The 18,376-nt window shown below is 35.9% G+C and overlaps 1 protein-coding gene across 1 annotated transcript in view; it reads left to right on the top strand.

Moving 5' to 3' along the window:
• Positions 1 to 3,861, top strand: part of Ppp1r3a (protein phosphatase 1 regulatory subunit 3A) — a 32,212-nt gene extending 28,351 nt beyond the window's left edge. Inside the window, exon 4 of the mRNA XM_052172432.1 lies at positions 1,570 to 3,861. Coding sequence (XP_052028392.1) covers positions 1,570 to 3,861 — 2,292 coding nt within the window. The remainder of the gene's footprint in view (positions 1 to 1,569) is intronic.
• The last annotated feature ends 14,515 nt before the right edge of the window (positions 3,862 to 18,376 follow it).

Below are 18,376 nucleotides of genomic sequence, written 5' to 3'. Positions count from 1 at the left end.
GCACTTAGCATAAAGTCAACTGTAAAGTAAGAGGGCTGGAAGAGTAAAGTCCTATCTAACCTAAGAAGCCTGTAATGCTGATGTTTAGTCCTGTTTGGTTTCACTATTTCTGCCCAAGTAGAAATTCCAAAGTTTCTCAGCATTGGAAAATATTAAATTACAAAGAAAGAAGAAAAGAACCAGTGCTACATAATTTTAAAACAGGAAACAAATTCAATACTGTACAATTTAGTCTAAACTTTGTTAATACAAATTTCACACTTGGTGAACCTCAAATAGGTTCTGAAATTTGGAGGAGATGGTTCAGCTCGCACTTTTAGCTCACACTGAGAGGCAGAAGCAAATGAGTCACATAATGCAATTTATTCTTCATTGTATTTGGTTGGGGCTCCTAGCATGGCGATACATGGATTCATAATCATCTAAGATTAAAATGACATTTGCCTCTTCAAGTGTCAATGCTGAAACTGAAAAGAACTAGAACTCATCTACCCCCACCCTCATTTCACCTCTGCAACTGCACCACTAAAGTATGCAATTTACTGTGCTCCAACGTTAAGGCACTACAAAGTTGTCACCCATTGTGAGAATCCTCACCAGCTGAAAGTTAACATCACCTTTTTTTTTCAAACCAGAGAATATAATGAAAGGACCCTGAAAAATCACATACATCACCAATACACCTCATTACCATGAGCAGCCTCAAATATAAAAGTTTGTTTAGAAGTTACTGAGATTGTACGCCCAATAAATGAAGAGGGAGCTGTAATTTAGATGCTAATTTGCTCCATGCTGATGTGACTGCATAAAACAATGAAGCCACATAATAGATGGAAATACAACCAAATCTGTGGAACCCACAGGCATTGGCTTACAAGACAGCTGTGCAGTTGACAAGTAACATGAGCCTTATGTGAGAAGAAGGGGAAGACGTAAGATTTGCATATAATTATTGAGATCATGCAAATGTCAGTTATGAGGAGGGAAAAAAAACACAGGCATCTCACTGTTAAATCCTGACAGTTGGCATCACTGAAGAGCTCAAATACATTTGAGTACCAGTTGGCAGAGGGTCATTAAAACAGAATTTGCAGAGACATTAACTCCCTCACTTTTCTTTGAGTGACGTTTTGCTATTAATAGTTTGCAGAGGCTTTGCAGAAAACATATTAATAAGAGAAACTGTAATGGGGGCACCTACAGCACGTATAAATGGGCAAGGGGCACCCAGGAAGCTGCTCTCTAATTGATTAGCATGGAGCTATCAATGTGTATATCCTAAGTGAGGAAAAAGTGCAATGACAAGCAAGAATGGTTGAATAATACAATGTGATATTTGGAAGCAGAGATGGAGTGTGATTAATTTGGGCCCCTTTTCTTACTGATCTAATTCCCAAGTCATACCTTACAAAAATCTTGCCCCAAACATCCAACTTCCAGAGTTTGTATGAAATCCACAAAAGAAATGAGTCAAGGGAGTCTACCAGATAATGACTTGAACTAATAAAATCTTATTCACTTCTCATATATTTAAATATTGTCATAATTGTGTTGTTTTTTTTCCATAAGATAAACCAACGATTAATAACTTCCCAGGATGAAAAGAATACATTTTCAACAGATGCAGTCAATTTCTCAAATAAAGCTGAGGCATCAAAGAAGAAGCAAGCTCACCATGAAAACCACACTGACTTATTCAGAGGGCCTTTGTCTCCAAGTTTATCAGCAGAAATTTCCTTAAATAGAGATTCCTACCACAGCAGAAAATATTCCCCAGGAGATGAATATGTTCATCTGCCTTCAGAGGAAATTATTTCAGATCAAGGAGAAATAGGGCCATCACTGGGAGATACCACTTCTGATGAATTAATGCCATTGGAACTCTGCAGCAAAGAAGACCTGGATGATAACGCCAACCCAGCCCATGGGAGTGGCAGAGAGGGTTCTTCCTCTGATCATAAGAATAATGAAGCAGGAATCAAGAAACCTGGAAGAAAAGATTACAAATATTTGCATGGAGAGTCTTATTTAGAGGAATCCACAAATTTGGAAGAATCAAATGCATCTTCCAAAGATGATTATGCCAAAGTTGATGATAAAAAGAAGCAAACATGCTTAGGTGTTAATGAGAATCCAAGCAAAAATTTTCAATCAATACACCTGAACCAAGAGGAACAAATGAGGTACCCAAAAATAAGCATTGAAGGGGCTACAGCTAATAACCAAGACTTGACAACCCTACTAAGCAAAGATAATACAGCTAATACCTGGGCCGTAACTGTAGATCCCTCTCCTTCCACAAATACAACAGTGAGTTGGAGAGAAGTTGGAAATGGTACCAATTTAGCACCAAGAACTACTGATCTTGGTTCTCCAAGGAAGTCCAGTCTTTTGAGTGATGATCATCTTTGTCAAACTGAGAAGGAAAAATCAGACCCTAGTAATCCTCAAGATCAGAATATGAACACACAGCACAGGAAAAATTGGAACGTTCTGGAAAGTCAGCCAGAAACAAGAGAGACTGAAACAAATATAACCATGCATACCAAAGAACAAGCAGAGTATAAAGACATGTGGGGAAAAGGAGATAACAATGGGAATCGGAAAGCTACTCCTAGAGAACAATTGTTTACCTGCCAAGAGACAGAATGCTACGAACTGCCTTCTCTAGCTGATCATAGTATTACTGAGAAAGCACAAGCAGTAACAGCTTATGTAATTAAGACAACATTAGAAAGTACTCCAGAAAGCGTGTCTGCTGGAGGAAAAGCAATAATTGCTAAGCTACCTCAAGAGACAGCACGAAATGACAGGCCCATCGAGGTAAAAAAAACAGCGTTTGATCCACATGAAGGGAGGAAGGATGATTCACATTATTCCCTTTGTCATGGAGATGCAGCAGGTGTAATCCATGACAAGGATTTTGAAAGGGAGTCACATTCAGATATTTGTAATGTATGTGTAGATGAAATGGAGAAGGAGAAAACCACATCTACGTGCTCTCCTAGGAAGACATATGACAAGGAGAAACATGGAATTGGAAGTGTAACATCTATAGATGAACCTTCACAGGTCATTACAGGCAATCAAAAAGCTACGTCAAAACTGGATTTACATTTGGGAGTGTTATCAACAGACAGAGCAATATTCCCAGCAAATACAGATCTTGAGCTGCTTCAAGAATTATCAAGGAGAACAGACTTCAGTGCTGTTCACTCTGCATTTAACTCAGACACTGCCAGCGCTTCTCAGGGCAGCTCTCAAGTTTACAGGCGCTGCTCTAAAAAATCAGTACCTTCTTATGGTGAAGAGAAAGCAGTTACTAACGCAACTCTCCAGTCTATTCCTACCAAATCAGAATATAATTGGCATGCAGAAAGTGAGATCTTGGGTCATGGCATGTCTAAACCTCAAGATGTTTTCAACAGTTCAGAAATAATGAAATCAGGGAGTGGAGGAGAACGAGGCAGGGGTCCGATTTGGCAACAAAAGGAAGGTAGCTTGGAAAAGTCCCAAGGCCTGATGAGCTTAATCAATAAGCCTCTTGAGAATCTGGTTGAAGCAAGTTCTGGAAATGAAGGGTTAATACATTCTGGAGAGTCACAATGTTATTTGGGTGACAAAGAGTCAGAGAGCTCTACTTCTGCTACTGTCCCTGTCCAGGAACTTGAAGCTCAGGGCAGGGAGTCTCTGCTTTCAATATCCACCAACTCTAAAATACCTTATTTCCTTTTGTTTCTGATATTTCTTGCAACCGTTTACTACTATGACTTAATGATCGGCTTGGCGTTCTATCTTTTTTCCTTGTACTGGCTGTACTGGGAAGGGGGGAGGCAAAGAGAATCTGTCAAGAAAAAGTGAGCTTGGCACAGTTGCTATTCTCTCTTGAAAGATAAGCTATTTAGTCCCAAACATTTGGAATGGCAGGAGAGACTAGTCATTGTTCAAAGTCAGTGCAGTTTTCTCTTGAAGGATCATTTAAAAAGGAATGCGTATGAAGTTTGCTCCTTCATATAAGTAATTATTCTATATAGGACCATTATGCTTGGATCATTAAATACCTATATGAATATGAGATGTGAAGCACATCAAGTTGGAATTAGGTACAGCTGTTGCTCCTTAGCAGGCTGTGAAGTTGAAATGCTTCATGTCTCTTCACTATTTAAAGTGCTATTTCCTGCATTCATTTCTTTCACAGTAAAGCTTTGGATATTTTTTTCCCTGAGAGTATTTCTCTCCTATGGTTTTTTTAAAAAATAGATAAAACACAGATAATCGGAAAGAAATTTTTTTTTTTGGTCCCTAGAATTAGCCATGAAATTTTCATTTAGCATTGTGTCTTTTATCAGCACATATTGAGAGATCATATATTAAAATTTCTATTTATGCCTTTAAGAAAATATCCCTATATGTTGCAATATAAGAACTTGAATTGGAAATATGTATTATGCACACTCACATTATACTTCATGTGCATACCATTGTCTCTCTTTGTACCTATGATGTCAGGGTTTTCATAAACTAATTATAGCCAAGACTTCTATAATAATTAGAAAATTTTCATGGAATTCTACAAATTGTGTGAATAACCTGTTTTAAGCGATGCTTTTGTTTGTTTATTTTTATTTAGTTGAATGGGTAGACTATAACACAAATGAACAATTTTAATGATAAGTGTTGACCAGACATGAAAATTCTAACATTCTGTAATCATTGCTTCAAGGTGACTTTGCACTTATTGAGCAATTCTTAACCTGTGGCTTACAACTGTGTTGGAAGCTGCAGATCACATATTTATGTTACCATTCACATCAGTGAGCAGAATTAGAGTTATGAAGTATAAACAAACTAAATTTATGGTTGGGGTCACAACGACATGTGGGACTCTATTAAAGAGTTACAACATTAGGAAGGTTGAAAACCCCCTGCTATAGAACATAAGGCCTTAAGTAATAATATAATAGATACTAAATTGGTTTGTTCTTCCTGATAGCTCTTTTTTTTTAGAGTGGTTGTTAATATTTTCTCATAGTAAGGAGATGAGTTGTATCCTAAGGTGAACTTATAGAACAAACTCCTAATCTTTGCCGATACCCATTATGTGATTTTAAGCTATGAGATGATAACTCAAAATTGTAAGGCAAAATAGGTATAGTTGGAAGCATACTGTAAAACATGTTAACATAGAATAAAGCAGTGATTTTGGTTACTGTAATTATAAAGGTATGAAATAATGGAGGTTTCTTTACTTAAGTGGAAACACAGTCAAGATTCATTCACAATTTATTTCAGCAACATTATTGAATAATTGTAGTATATAAAGCCATGTACTATTCTATGGAGGTCCTTTTATACACTGCATATATGAATCCATGTATATAGCAAAATAGTATATTTTTAACTAGCTTGGGGTACAAAAAATGTCACAGAGAGGGATCCTATTGAATAGTCAGTCATCTTTCATGGAAATTTCTTTCAGGGAAAGTTCAGGTGAAAACAGTATGATATTTTTATTTACTTTTATCTATAAAATTACATATCATCTCATATATCTCAAAAATATGAACTTATAAGAAAATAAAATATTTAAAATGACTTCTCATTTGATACCTAGTGGTTTGCTAATGTTTCTTTCTGTATACAATTATTTCTCAATCTTGTAATTGCATGCTTTTCTCAAGTCTCCTTGAAAATGAGTCATTGACTCTAACTTTTTAGTTGACCAAATGCAAACATCCTGAAGTAGAATGTAGGTCAAATATTTGCTTTTTGAGATGCATACTTCCATCAAATACAAGTGGAATTCCTTTAAGCAGTCCTTAGAAATTATCTCTAAAATTGTTGCCCTCATATTCTGTTGTCAGGTCTAAGTTAAGTTGGAATTAGTTAGCATTCCACCAGTTCTTTTAGGCTTGGAGTTTTTTCTTAATTCTATGTTTTAAGAGTTCTAGTCCACATAGCTTATCTCTTTAATGAAAAAGGCACTATTTTATGAGCACAGGTGCTAGAATGAGAATTCTTCCCTTAAATGATCATTGTAACTCCCTTTACCTCTTCTATTTGATTTCTCGTAACATTAACTCACCAAAGGTTCTCATGCATTTTAACAAAACAGGAACAAGCTTCAAAGGATTTTAAACACTCGTTAGTTGTGTGTTTCTTTGATGCAAAGAAGAAATACTGGGTTAAACTGACTTTTCAAACATTACCTATGTTTTCAAACATTGAAATAAAGGCACAAGGACATTTGAAAGGACTGCTATATGAGGTGCTGGGCTTGTCAGTCTCTTTTGGTCACATCTCTATGCTGGATTAGAGTGAGTGGTAGGATGAACCTTGTAGCCTCTGCCGAGAAGGACTCGGCAATGGGCCATCTTAGGAAAGGTCATTTTTTTTTTTAATCGATAGCTACCAGTTTCACCTCTTACCACAGTTTGACCATGGGCATCATGAGGGCATAGCAGCATAATTATCAATGCGGATCATTACATATGCCATCCTTATTTAAAATAAGAAATATGATTTAATCATTGCCATCTTTTAAGTTTCTGGGGTTCTCACTCTTAAATATGAACCTCTAAAATTAATTGAGAAGTTTAGCAATGTTAAGTAGTACAAAAGAGCTGTCTTTTTTAAGAACTCTGACTTCTATAAGCTAAGAACATCACAAAAAAGTTCTCAACCAGAATAAAATGACCAAGCGGTTTATATCCACTCTTCAACATTTAGGAATGCTGGGTTAGTAGAACTATATTTTCTTGAGGAGCTCTAATATATGGACAGAACGGTTTTGTTTTACAGTGATGAATGTCGATCCCTTTTATATATGAATAAAATAAAAAGCTAACAAAACAGAACTAGTGACAATATAGGAGGTGAATCTACTTATCTCCTTTAGGATTCCAGGCTTTGTTTTACATGTCCAGTGATTCTGGAAACTGGAATTCACAACAAGCACCACCTTTTGGTGTTCGCCTGTCTTAAGTAGTTCCTTGCCAGGCACCTCCTCAGTTGTGAATCGCCAATGAAATCAGCTAAAAGGGTTACTGTTATTCAATTGATTAAGCATGGTTGGTTTTGTGTCTTTTTTTTGAAATTTTATAATAAAAATCTTGTCAGCACAACTTAATTTCCATCATTTGAAACATGCTAGGTCAATAATCTACTGTTTCTACCGCAGGACTCAAATTTTAAAAATAATAACTTGGATTTTAAGGAAGCTTCCAGCCTAGCTTGGAATGAGCATATGTTTTGAAATAAATTGTTCTATTATTGTTTGCTAAAACATTATTTTAAAACAAAAATCAACTATTTTAAAAGTTCAATATTCTTATTTTATATCATCTTAATATGTGGTAAATTATACATTAGACATTGATTTTTCAAAATTTAAACATTACATTGTGTAAAACCTTAATAAAAATTTCCCCATGTCGTTTTCTACTATATCCAAGGCTTGTAAATTGCCAGAAAATAAAGATGTCAATAACAGTAAAGGATTGTGGAATCATTTTCATTTGGCTATGGTATCTCCAAGATCTTATTTTACAGTAGTCTGTGATATCTAATTAAATTATTTCTCTGAGTTGATATTGGAACATGTTTCTTTTTATATCCGTATAAATCATTTGGTCTTCCACATTGTCTCCTCCCTGAGTTTTTCAGGTAAATTAAGATTCTCTTAATTAGTGCTCTTAGACCTGCACATACACGTTCTGCTGCATAGACCATAAGGTCATTCCACATCCTCTTCCTCTGTAGCACTGCACAATTACTAGATGTAATTCAAGTCCCATCCTTTCTTTCATAGTCTCTTATTATGGTCCATAAGATCTTTCTGTTTTTATATTTTTGCCAATGTTATCCTTCCTGTTGCTTGCACTGGATACTTGGTTATCCCAAAAAGAGCAGGAAATAAAAACCACAGATTTTTAAAATTTTTCTTCTGGTCACCCTACATGGCCTAGTTTGCAGAGAGGCTGAGCTAGTATTTGTTGCAATAATAACTAACTCTTTCTTCTGTCTTTTTTAGAAATAATTAAAACTGAATAAATATTTTAAAATCTTAGCTGGGATGATAAATAAGTTCCTGATGATAAAGCTAAAAAGGCAAAGAGAATTTGGCGATGCCATTTCAAGTGATGTGTTGGATTTGGGATATGAAAAGAGGAAAATGGTGCTTTCTTCTCATTTCCCTTAGCTTAATTTTATAAAACACTTATTTTTCATGTGAAAACTAACTTCCTCATACATAAAATATTTCCGCCATTTTATCACATTGAAAATAAGTAAACTATTCTGAGTTGACGGGAAAAGTAATGTATCCCTTCATTCACTGGCTAAGGGGGAATTTAATGAGACACAGCTTGTTGTCAGAGAAAGCAGCTCAGTGGTTTAAAATCAACAAACATCACAAGGTATAAAGTGCAAGAAACCCAATCTTCCCAGCTGCTGCCATGCCCTTTGAAAATGGCTGTGCTCTCTGCTCCACACCTGTTCTGCATGTCAACCTTCAGGGTAAGTAAACAGAACTTGGAAAAGAAAATAGCCCATGTAATTTTTAAGGGGAAAGCATTTCTCTAACTAACATATAAAAGAGACTCTGAAAGCACAGAGATATAAAATACATTAATAGAGCAACCTATAAATATTTTGTATAATAATATATGCAATATTCAAAAGTTTATTATTTTAATCAATTAAGATAAAATGGTATTACAAAAATGGTATACATATTTTAGAGATTAAGTGTAAAGAAGCATGCAGGTGGAAAATGCAATAGATGATTATGGACCATTTCAAGTCCATCATCAATTGGTCACTTAAGAGCAAAGAAAAAGCCACATACACCTCCACTGTGCTTCAGAATTCATTAACAGCATGTATTGGTTGACCTGGTTCTGAATGGGAACAGATTAAAATTCAAATGACACACTCTACAAAAGACAGTATCAAACAGGAAAGAGATTTCACACAAGAATTGCACAATAAGAAGCTGCAAGCTCTCCCTGTAAATACTTAAATAAAGCATAATGTTCTTTTAGCAGTCGCATGTAGGATGCATGCATGGTAACATTTATATTTTAGCAATGAAAATATTACACACTTGAATCTCTTTTTTTCCTTCCACATGATACTTTTATTGATTCTTTGGGAGTTTCACATCATGTATCCTTATAACAATCTCTCCCAATCTTTCAATATCTGCACCTCCCAACCCCTGTGATCTCCTCTCAACACACACACACACACACACACACACACACACACACACACACACACACGCCCCAGATCCAATTTTTATCATCTATATACTTACTATAGTGTGGTCAAACAAACTCTCAGTAGCCTGTCCTTTAACTAGAACTGAGTCCATCTCCATCTACACCTCCACCAGAGGCCATCAATTGTGGAGAGCATACTTCAGAATCTCGATCACACTTTTTAAAAGTTATCTTTGGTAGCTTATAGTATAGGCTGTTACTTTCTTTCTTTCTTTCTTTCTTTCTTTCTTTCTTTTGTTGTTTTGTTTTTTTCTGGTTGGGAGGGCTGTGGTGGTGGTGGAAGAAGTTATCACAGGAGCCTTCCATATCCCTCCCTCTCAAATGTGTGTCTACAGTCATCACTATCACAACAAAAGCAGCCTCCTTGCTCTTCACAGTCAGCAGCAACACGAATCACGGGCCACCACACTGTACCCAGACAAAGACCCCTAGGCTGCTCAGACCAAGGGTATCAATATGTTTTTAGGTGGTCTTAGAAGCTACCCACATCATCATGGCCTCCAATGGCAACAGAGCCCATGGCCACTCATGTGGGTTCAGGCTCCGCAGAGACCATAGATATCTGCATGGCCTTTGACGATTACACAGACCATGGACTTTAACACAGACCCAGATCAGATAGAACCATGGACCCAGACGTGGTCTTTGGCAGCAACACCAGTATCACCATGTCTTTGAGTGGCATCACAGGACACTCAGGTCAGTAGGCATGACCTTAAGTCACTTTATACACTATAAAATCATGTACTGCCTTTCTATACAGTAGACAAATTCTCAATTAATGAACTAATTCTTTGGAAATCCATCATATTTTTTATAGTGAAAAAAAATTCTCACCATTTCTTGGGTGAAATTATTTTAAGTCCTAACTAAAAAAAGAAAGGAACCAAAATTAAGGTCATTTATTTCCTGCTCTCACAGACATACGTGAAAATATTTTGTATACATTTGTAATTTTTGAAAGTTGTGAAGGAAAATCAAGAGTAACACACACAAAAAAAACCAAAAGAATGAAACAAAACAAAACAAAATCTGCTCAGTCTTTTTCATCAATGCAAGAGATGTAGGAACATTTTTTCTTTTTTCTTTTCTTTTTTTTTTTTTTGGTGTTTTCTTTTCTTTTTTTTTTTTTTTTTTTTGAGACAGGGTTTCTCTGTATAACTCTGGCTGTCCTGGAACTCACTCTGTAGACCAGGCTAGCCTCGAACTCAGAAATCCACCTGCCTCTGCCTCCCAGAGTGCTGAGATTACAGGCATGTGCCACCACTGCCCGGCTGAACATTTTTTAAAAACTGTTTTCTCTTTGTTGGTTTCAAAAGAGTGTCAACATTAACTTCAGGTACTCTAAAGCTGTTCTTCTATTGAAGATGTGGGGCCAATGCTATTCTATAAATTGGGAACCATTAGTTTTAAAATAATTTTCAATTTTATGTTTATGGGTGTTTTTCCAACATACTTATCTCTGCACCAAGGATGTGCCTGGTGTCCATGGATAGCGGAAGAAGTATGGGAGCCTTTGGAACTGAAGCTACAGACAGTTATGAGCTGTCATGTTTGAAAGAGAATCTGGGCATTCTGGAAGAGCAGCCAGTACTCATAATCACTGAGCCATCTCTCAAACCACTTTGGTTTTGTTTGTGTGTTTATTTTATAATAATTTATGTTGAAGATAATCTGATAATAAACCTACTCATCCATGATTACTCAAAGACAATTTCATTTTGTTTATCCATTATGTCTAATTCTGCCCAAGGACTTGTTACACATTTACTATTAGATTTATTCTTAGTTGTGCTGTAGATTTTATTGTTATTTGAATGACTAAGATTCTTTTCTATATTGTTTATGGGCTTAGTTGAATTTGTCTCTTCTCATTTTGATTTTATTCTTGATTCTCTCTTCTTTTTTCTATGTAAGCACTGTTTTAGGGAGGGGGTTGTTTCTGCATACATTTCTTAACCTTTGGAAGTCTGCAGATGCTTTATTGGGTGATCATTCATTTTATGTATGGCACACGAAGATACTGCTTCATCTACTGGCATCTAAGCAGGTAATCTGTGTGATCCCATGGATGAATTTGTAACTTTTTCTTTTAATGGTAACCACATGGTAGAGTCAAGATGATATTAATTTTTCTTCTTCCTGGCATTCTATAAAAATGAGGTAAAATAATAAAATTATGTAAATAACTACAGTGGGAAAAATACTTGGGATGATATTTTACCAAACCTTTCTATGTTCTAGAGCGGGTTAAGTCATAATTGACATCAAAGCTCAAATAAGGTTAAAATGTCCAAGCACTACAACACACAAGAAATCCATTGACATCACCTAATACTATGAAAGTAGCATTAGGACAATAACTGTTTCTGAAAAGACTAAGACATTTACAACTGGAGAAATAGAAAACAGGTACAGGATTTTAATATAGGATACATTTAGAGTCCTAGTTGGAATTGCCTCTGACATAGCCAGCCTAGTCTGCTCTTCAGTCCTTGAAAGACCACGGTTTTATTTTCAGTGTAATCTGATAAAAAAAAAAAAGTCTCTGGGGATAATACAATTTTGAGAGTCATTGGAGACTCATCATTGCAATAGCTCTGTCAGAACACACTGTGAGGAATAACAACCACCACAGCCCTGCTACTCTGTCAGCAAGTTTACCCTCCATGTGGCAATCTGGTCCCTCACTATACACTTAAATGGTAATAGAAAGCAGCAGTTATTTGAAGAACTTCTTTGAAAAAATTGCAGAAACATAAAGACACATCTGAACCAAATGGACCATTCCCAAGAGGCCAGGTCAGGAACAGGAAGCAAATCCCAAACAATTTTAACTATTGCCCTTTAATAGCTGAAAATAGGCACAAAAAAAAAAAAAAAAGGCCTCCGTGGGGGCCTCCATGAAGGAAGACATGGTATGAAAAACAATAATGGTGAGATTATTTTTTTAAAAAAAATAAAGGCTGAGAAAAAATGAGCAAACACCATATATGCAGAATACAGTGACAAGAGTCTAAGGCTAAAAGAATAGAATAATAATCCTGAGAATCAACACCAATTCAGAAGGCAGAGTACTCAATAAAAACAAATCAAATGAAATTGGGTTGATGTAAGAGACTCTATAAGCAGGAGAGGCACTCTGGCAGCTAAGAACCCAACTGATTGACAAGTACCTGTACTTACCTTGCAGAGGTGCCCAGTTTCCTGCCTGGAAGTGACATCAAGCTGGCTGCGCCTGCTTCAGAGGATCCGACGCCCTCTGCAGGCTTCTGTGAGCCTCTGCACTCACATGCCTCACGTGCACAAACCCACATGCAGGAACACACACATAAATACTTTTTTAAAAACTGGTTTAAAAAGTGAATATTCAGTAAAATGTGGCAAAAATGTATCCAAATGGACAAGGTATAAAAAGAAAACTGTCATTGGCCATTGAATATATATAAAAAAAATAAAATAAACGGACAATAGGGAGTGTTTTACTTATCAAATTGATACATGTTCAATATAGTAAGATATTTCACTACAATGGAATAAATAAATAAATAAATAAATAACCCCAGGGAACCAAATAACCTATTAAAAAATGGAGTACAGATCTAAACAAAGAATTTTCACCTGAAGAAGTTTGGACGGCAGAGAAGCATATTAAAAAAGGCTCAACTTCATTAGTCATCGGGGAAATGAAAATCAAAACAATTGATTTCACCTCACACCAGTCAGAATGGCTAAGGTTAAAAAACTCAAGAGACAGCAGGTGCTGGCAAGGATGTGGAGAAAGAGGAACACTCATCCACTCCTGGTGGGGCTGTAAGATGGTACAACCACTCTGGAAATCAGTCTGGCGGTTCCTTAGAAAACTGGACATGACACTTCCGGAGGACCCTGCTATACCTCTCCTGGGCATATACCCAGAGGATTCCCCAGCATGCAATAAGGACACATGCTCCATTATGTTCATAGCAGCCTTATTTATAATAGCCAGAAGCTGGAAAGAACCCAGGTATCCCTCAGTGGAGGAATGGATACAGAAAATGTGGTATATTTACACAATGAAATATTACTCAGCAATTAAAAACAATGAATTCATGAAATTTTTAAGCAAATGGTTGGAACTGGAAAATATCATCCTAAGTGAGGTAACCCAAATCACATAAGAATACACATGGAATGCAATCACTGATAAATGGATATTAATTAGCCCAGAAGCTCTGAATACCCAAGACACAATTAGGATAACAAATGACTCCCATGAAGAAGTAAGGAGAGGGTCCTGATCCTGGAAAGGCTTGATCTAGCATTGGAGGGGAATATAAGGACAGAGAAAAAGGAGGGAGGTGATTGGAGAATGGATGGACAGAAGAAGGTTTATGGGACATATGGGGAGGGGGGAACTGGGAAAGGGGAAATCATTTGGAATGTAAACAAAGAATATAGAAAATTTTAAAAAAAAGAAAGAAAAAGAAAATATATAAAAAATTAAAATAAACAGACAATAGGGAGTGTTAACTTATCAAACTGATACGTTAAATAAAGTAAGATATTTCACTACAATACAATAAACAAATAAATAAATAAAAGAAAACAAAATTCATAATCCTTACAAAGAATTCATATGTTATACAGATGACATCATAAAATTTCAAAACTCGGCTGGGTGGTGGTGGCACATGCCTTTAATCCCAGCACTTGGGAGGCAGAGGCAGGAGGATTTCTGAGTTTGAGGTCAGCCTGGTCTACACAGTAAGTTCCAGGACAGCCAGGGATACACAGAAAAACCCTGTCTCAAAGAAAAATAATAAAATAAAAATTCAAATCTCTAGAAATAAGGAAATTATCCACAGGAATTTCCAGAGAAAAGATTACACCTATGAGCACATCTTCACAGGAGCCAGGGTGCATGTTTCACTTAAGAATGTATGTTTTTCTCCAAATTATTAGTAATTCTTATGGATAATTCTAAAATATTAAACATTTGGTGTAGAATTCCTATTGAGTTATTTTGATGTATTTCTTCCTCCTAAATATTTCTAAGTTAATAGTTTTTATTTTTTTGTTTTCTATTGAATTTTTTCTTTTTTAATTAATTAATTAATTAATTAGTTTGTTTTTTTGCACTTCAGGTTTTTCCCCTCCTGGTCCACCCTCAGATAGTTTCACATTCCATGTCTCCTCCTCCCAACCCTGTCTCCATGAGGATGTCCTCACCTCCCACCCCATGAGACTTCTAAATTCCTTGGGGCCTCCAGTCTCTTGAGGGTTTGGTGCTTCTTCTCTGGTTGAACCCATACCTGACAGTCCTCTGCTGCATATGTGTTGGGGGCCTCATATCAGCTGGTGTATGCTACCTGGTTAGTGGTCCAGTGTCTAAGAGATCTCGTGGGGTCCAGACTAAGACTGCTGATCCTCCTACAGGGTCTCCCTCCTCCTCAGCTTCTTCCAGCTTTTCCCTACCTCAACCACAAGGGTCAACCTTTCAACTATTTTCTAACCTCATTACTGTTCTTTTATGGCTAGTACATATTCTTCTTTCAAAATCTAATAACTATACATTACATTAAAAAAATACTGAATTTTCTTTTTCATGTTTTATCAGACTTTTTTCCCTTAAATAAGTTTTTGTTTGTTTGTTTGTTTCTCTGTGCCTTCAACCCAGCATTCTCTGGAGACTGATACAGGAGGGTTATGAGTTGGATGATAGCACAGACCAGATAAATATAAAAGACAAGCCTGGGGTACACAGTATAATTCTAACTCAGAAATAAAATTAGTAATAACACAACAAATACCTCTTAATAAAATGTTTATAAAATGATATAAAATGTTGATCTCAGATCAAATATATGAATTCTTCATCTGAATGCTTCATGAAAATAATGCAGTGTAGAGTAGCTTTTTTCTCTAGTTCTGGACTTGCTTGTTTGGCACTTGGGTTCATCAAATCTTTTAGAACTTCCTCTGGTGTTGTTTGTTTTTATTTTCTCCCATTTTCAATAGATTTTTATGGTAACCTTTTCCCAGCATTTTAATACTTCAATGTAAAATCAGATAAAGTCATTGTGTCTGGGCCATGGAGCTACAAGGGTAAAATAAAAACAAATGCTATAGGGTCTCAAAGGCGAAGTGCGTTTGCTGTTTTGAGTGAGTGTGCACTGCCTAACACCTGCAAGATGGTAGATTTTTTTTCCTTAGTTTAGCTATAAGCTTCTTTCTTTGGCCCCAAGTTCTGCACACTTAGGCCTTGAGTCACATTATCAAATGTTCCTTTCAGTTCTTCCCTTGTTGTCTTTGTCATTTCTGAGAGGAAGGCTGATAGGCACCACACTACCTAAAGCTGATGCAAAAAGAACAATGGAGACTCCAGGTGTTCCAGTTGCTTTGCTTCTGTTTTAACATATGCATCTGAGATTATCCCTGGACAGAGCACTGCCTGGGCTATAAAAAAAGAAAGACCTTATTTAAAAGTCCTAATTAATCAATGCCAATTTCAACAAAAGCAAGTGATGTAGGTTATGCTGCTTCTTTTTTTCTGATGAGTATTGTTTATCTTAAAATTAATTAGAATTTGCAGTTTAGAGAAGAAATGCTTTCTGAGTGAAAGCATTGCAAATGGATATGATGTTCTGATAGATTATATTATCAGATAGCCTTCTGTGAGATTTTTAAAATACAAAGAATTCTATGTATCTTAAATATATGCTGTGTATTTGAGAAGGATATGGCATAGCAGAAAAGGTTCTGAGACAGCCTGTTCTTTAACAACCAAGGATTCCCAGCTCTGTCCACAAGACTGGTGAAAACAGAGCCAGGTGTTGGTAGTGCACACATTTAATCCGATCACATAGAAGGCAGAGAAAGGAAGTTTCTCTGAAGATAAGTTCCAGGACAGCCAGGGTTACACAGAGCAGACCTGTCTTGAAAAGAAACCAAGACAAAACAAAACAGCAACAACAAAATTGCTGGTGAAACTAGACAAACTTTACTATAAAAGCCACACATATTTTAAATTAACATTATTTTTCACATATATTTCACAATAGCAAGGAAAAGATCGCAGCCCGCATGAAATTGTGGAATTCCACTGAGAAGCCTGAGAAAATCCAGGTCTGTATCCTTCTTCATTCCTCCTGCCCTCAACTCACTTTCATTTTATATCTCACTCTCTCTTTAGGTTCTAATCATTGACACTAAGAATATTTTACTGTTGCCTTGGGATGGTTTTAGGCTCTAAAAAAGGAAAGAATCTCACAAAATTTTAGCACAAGGGTAAAATATATTAGTGCTTGCTATTGACCACTAAATTATTAAATCACTAAAGAATAAAACAATATCTAATATGATGTAGATCATTTCCACCATAAGGTTGGAAGATTTTTTCCATTTTAACAATTATGTAGCTAATAATTAGCTTATGTTAATGTTATGATTTTGTTTCAAAAGACTAGACAAAAAATACAGCAGTACAAATATAGCTCATTGGTGTCTCTCCTTGTTCATTCATATCACCATCCTGAATCATACTGTAGAGTACAACTGACATATTAAGCTACCGTATCTGGCCTATTTTTTAAAAAATCCTGTTGCTCTTATTTAGAAAAAAAAATTCTGGAACTTAATTAGTTTCCATTATAGGAAAATAAAGTATTACATATTATCTGTTTATAAGCATGACTTTATACAGTTTAGAAAACTGAGGGGATGATTCCTCACATACTAAAAAATATTCCTGTATGGAAAATATTGAATTAAATTGGGATTTTTAATAGCATGTTGAATAAACACTTCACATCTTATATGCTATCACTACCTAGCGAACCTTACGTGATTTCCTCCCCCAATTTGTAGTATAGAGTTCTGTTGTAGGTGTAACAAGGTGCAGAGTATTCTTTTTATATTCCTATTTAGGTCTTCACAATATCTTACTACCAGAATATGCTTTGCATGTTTCATTCAGCCTTTAGAAAGATAGATCCAAAACATGTAAGGTCAAATGTTAGATGATCCTTTTTTGTTGTTATTATCATAGGAAAAATTTCATGAGTCATTATAATTGTTTACCATGTTACCAAACTATAGTTTATTATATGTATGTGTGTGTGTGTGTGTGTGTATCATGTGACTAACACATAACACTGTGATTAAATAGTATTGGAATGATTTCACAGAAAAATTGAGCTATAGGCCATACTTTTTAAAGCTAGAGTAGTATTCTGATAAGACCTATGAAAGAAAGAATGTTTTACCCAAGAGAGTTGAATTAATTAAGTCAACTAAAACTTAGAAAGAACTAATAGGTAGAAAAAAATCCACCCATAAGATCATGTGCAAGGCACTGCTCATAATTATTAACATGATTTACTGAGGTTAATCTAATTGTAAAACCTATAAATTAAATAATATCAATATTTTCATTCTAAACATGAATTTCTGAAGCACTGAAATCGCTCAGTTGTTAAGAAGTAGAATCACAGCTCAGTCTGAGACAGGAGACAACAGAGCCCGTAGTACAGTTAAAACAAATCCTTTGGAGCTGACAGCCTAGTTTATAAAATCCTGATTCCATGGAGGGTTCTCAGATCAGTGTCTGAGGCTGAGAAACTACTTTATGCATATCAGTGATTTTAACTGCACTGTAATTGTCATCAATGTACTAATTTGTCATAGCTACTTCTCATTAGCTATGCATAAGGTTTCTAATGTACTACAAATAGTGAAAATACAATAAATAGGTCTTCCTCTTCAATGACCGCTTAGCATCCTGGAGAAAAAAGGTAGACAAACCAGATCAGAAACAGTGTGCTGAGAATAAGAGACTCCTTTGTAAATAGGTCAAGGAGTCTTGAGAGTAGAATGTGGGATTGAGTTTGCAGTTAAAAAGATGGGGTAAAGAGAGATTTTGAAGTTAGAGGGGGCACACATTAAGGTAAGTGGTCCTCGAAACTTTCAGCTTGTCTTTCTCCAAAGAGACCAGAGTGGCTTGCTTACATAGGGCGTATGGAAGATACTGAGAGGCAGGAAAGCGGTAAGAAGTTAGGGTTTTAAGGAGCTTTAAGAAGTGTTCAAGAGAGTTAGTCATAGATCAAAAGCAC

Source organism: Apodemus sylvaticus, chromosome 2 (genome assembly GCF_947179515.1).
Source record: "Apodemus sylvaticus chromosome 2, mApoSyl1.1, whole genome shotgun sequence".
NCBI lineage: Eukaryota > Metazoa > Chordata > Mammalia > Rodentia > Muridae > Apodemus > Apodemus sylvaticus.
This window is presented reverse-complemented; position numbering and strand designations above follow the sequence as displayed.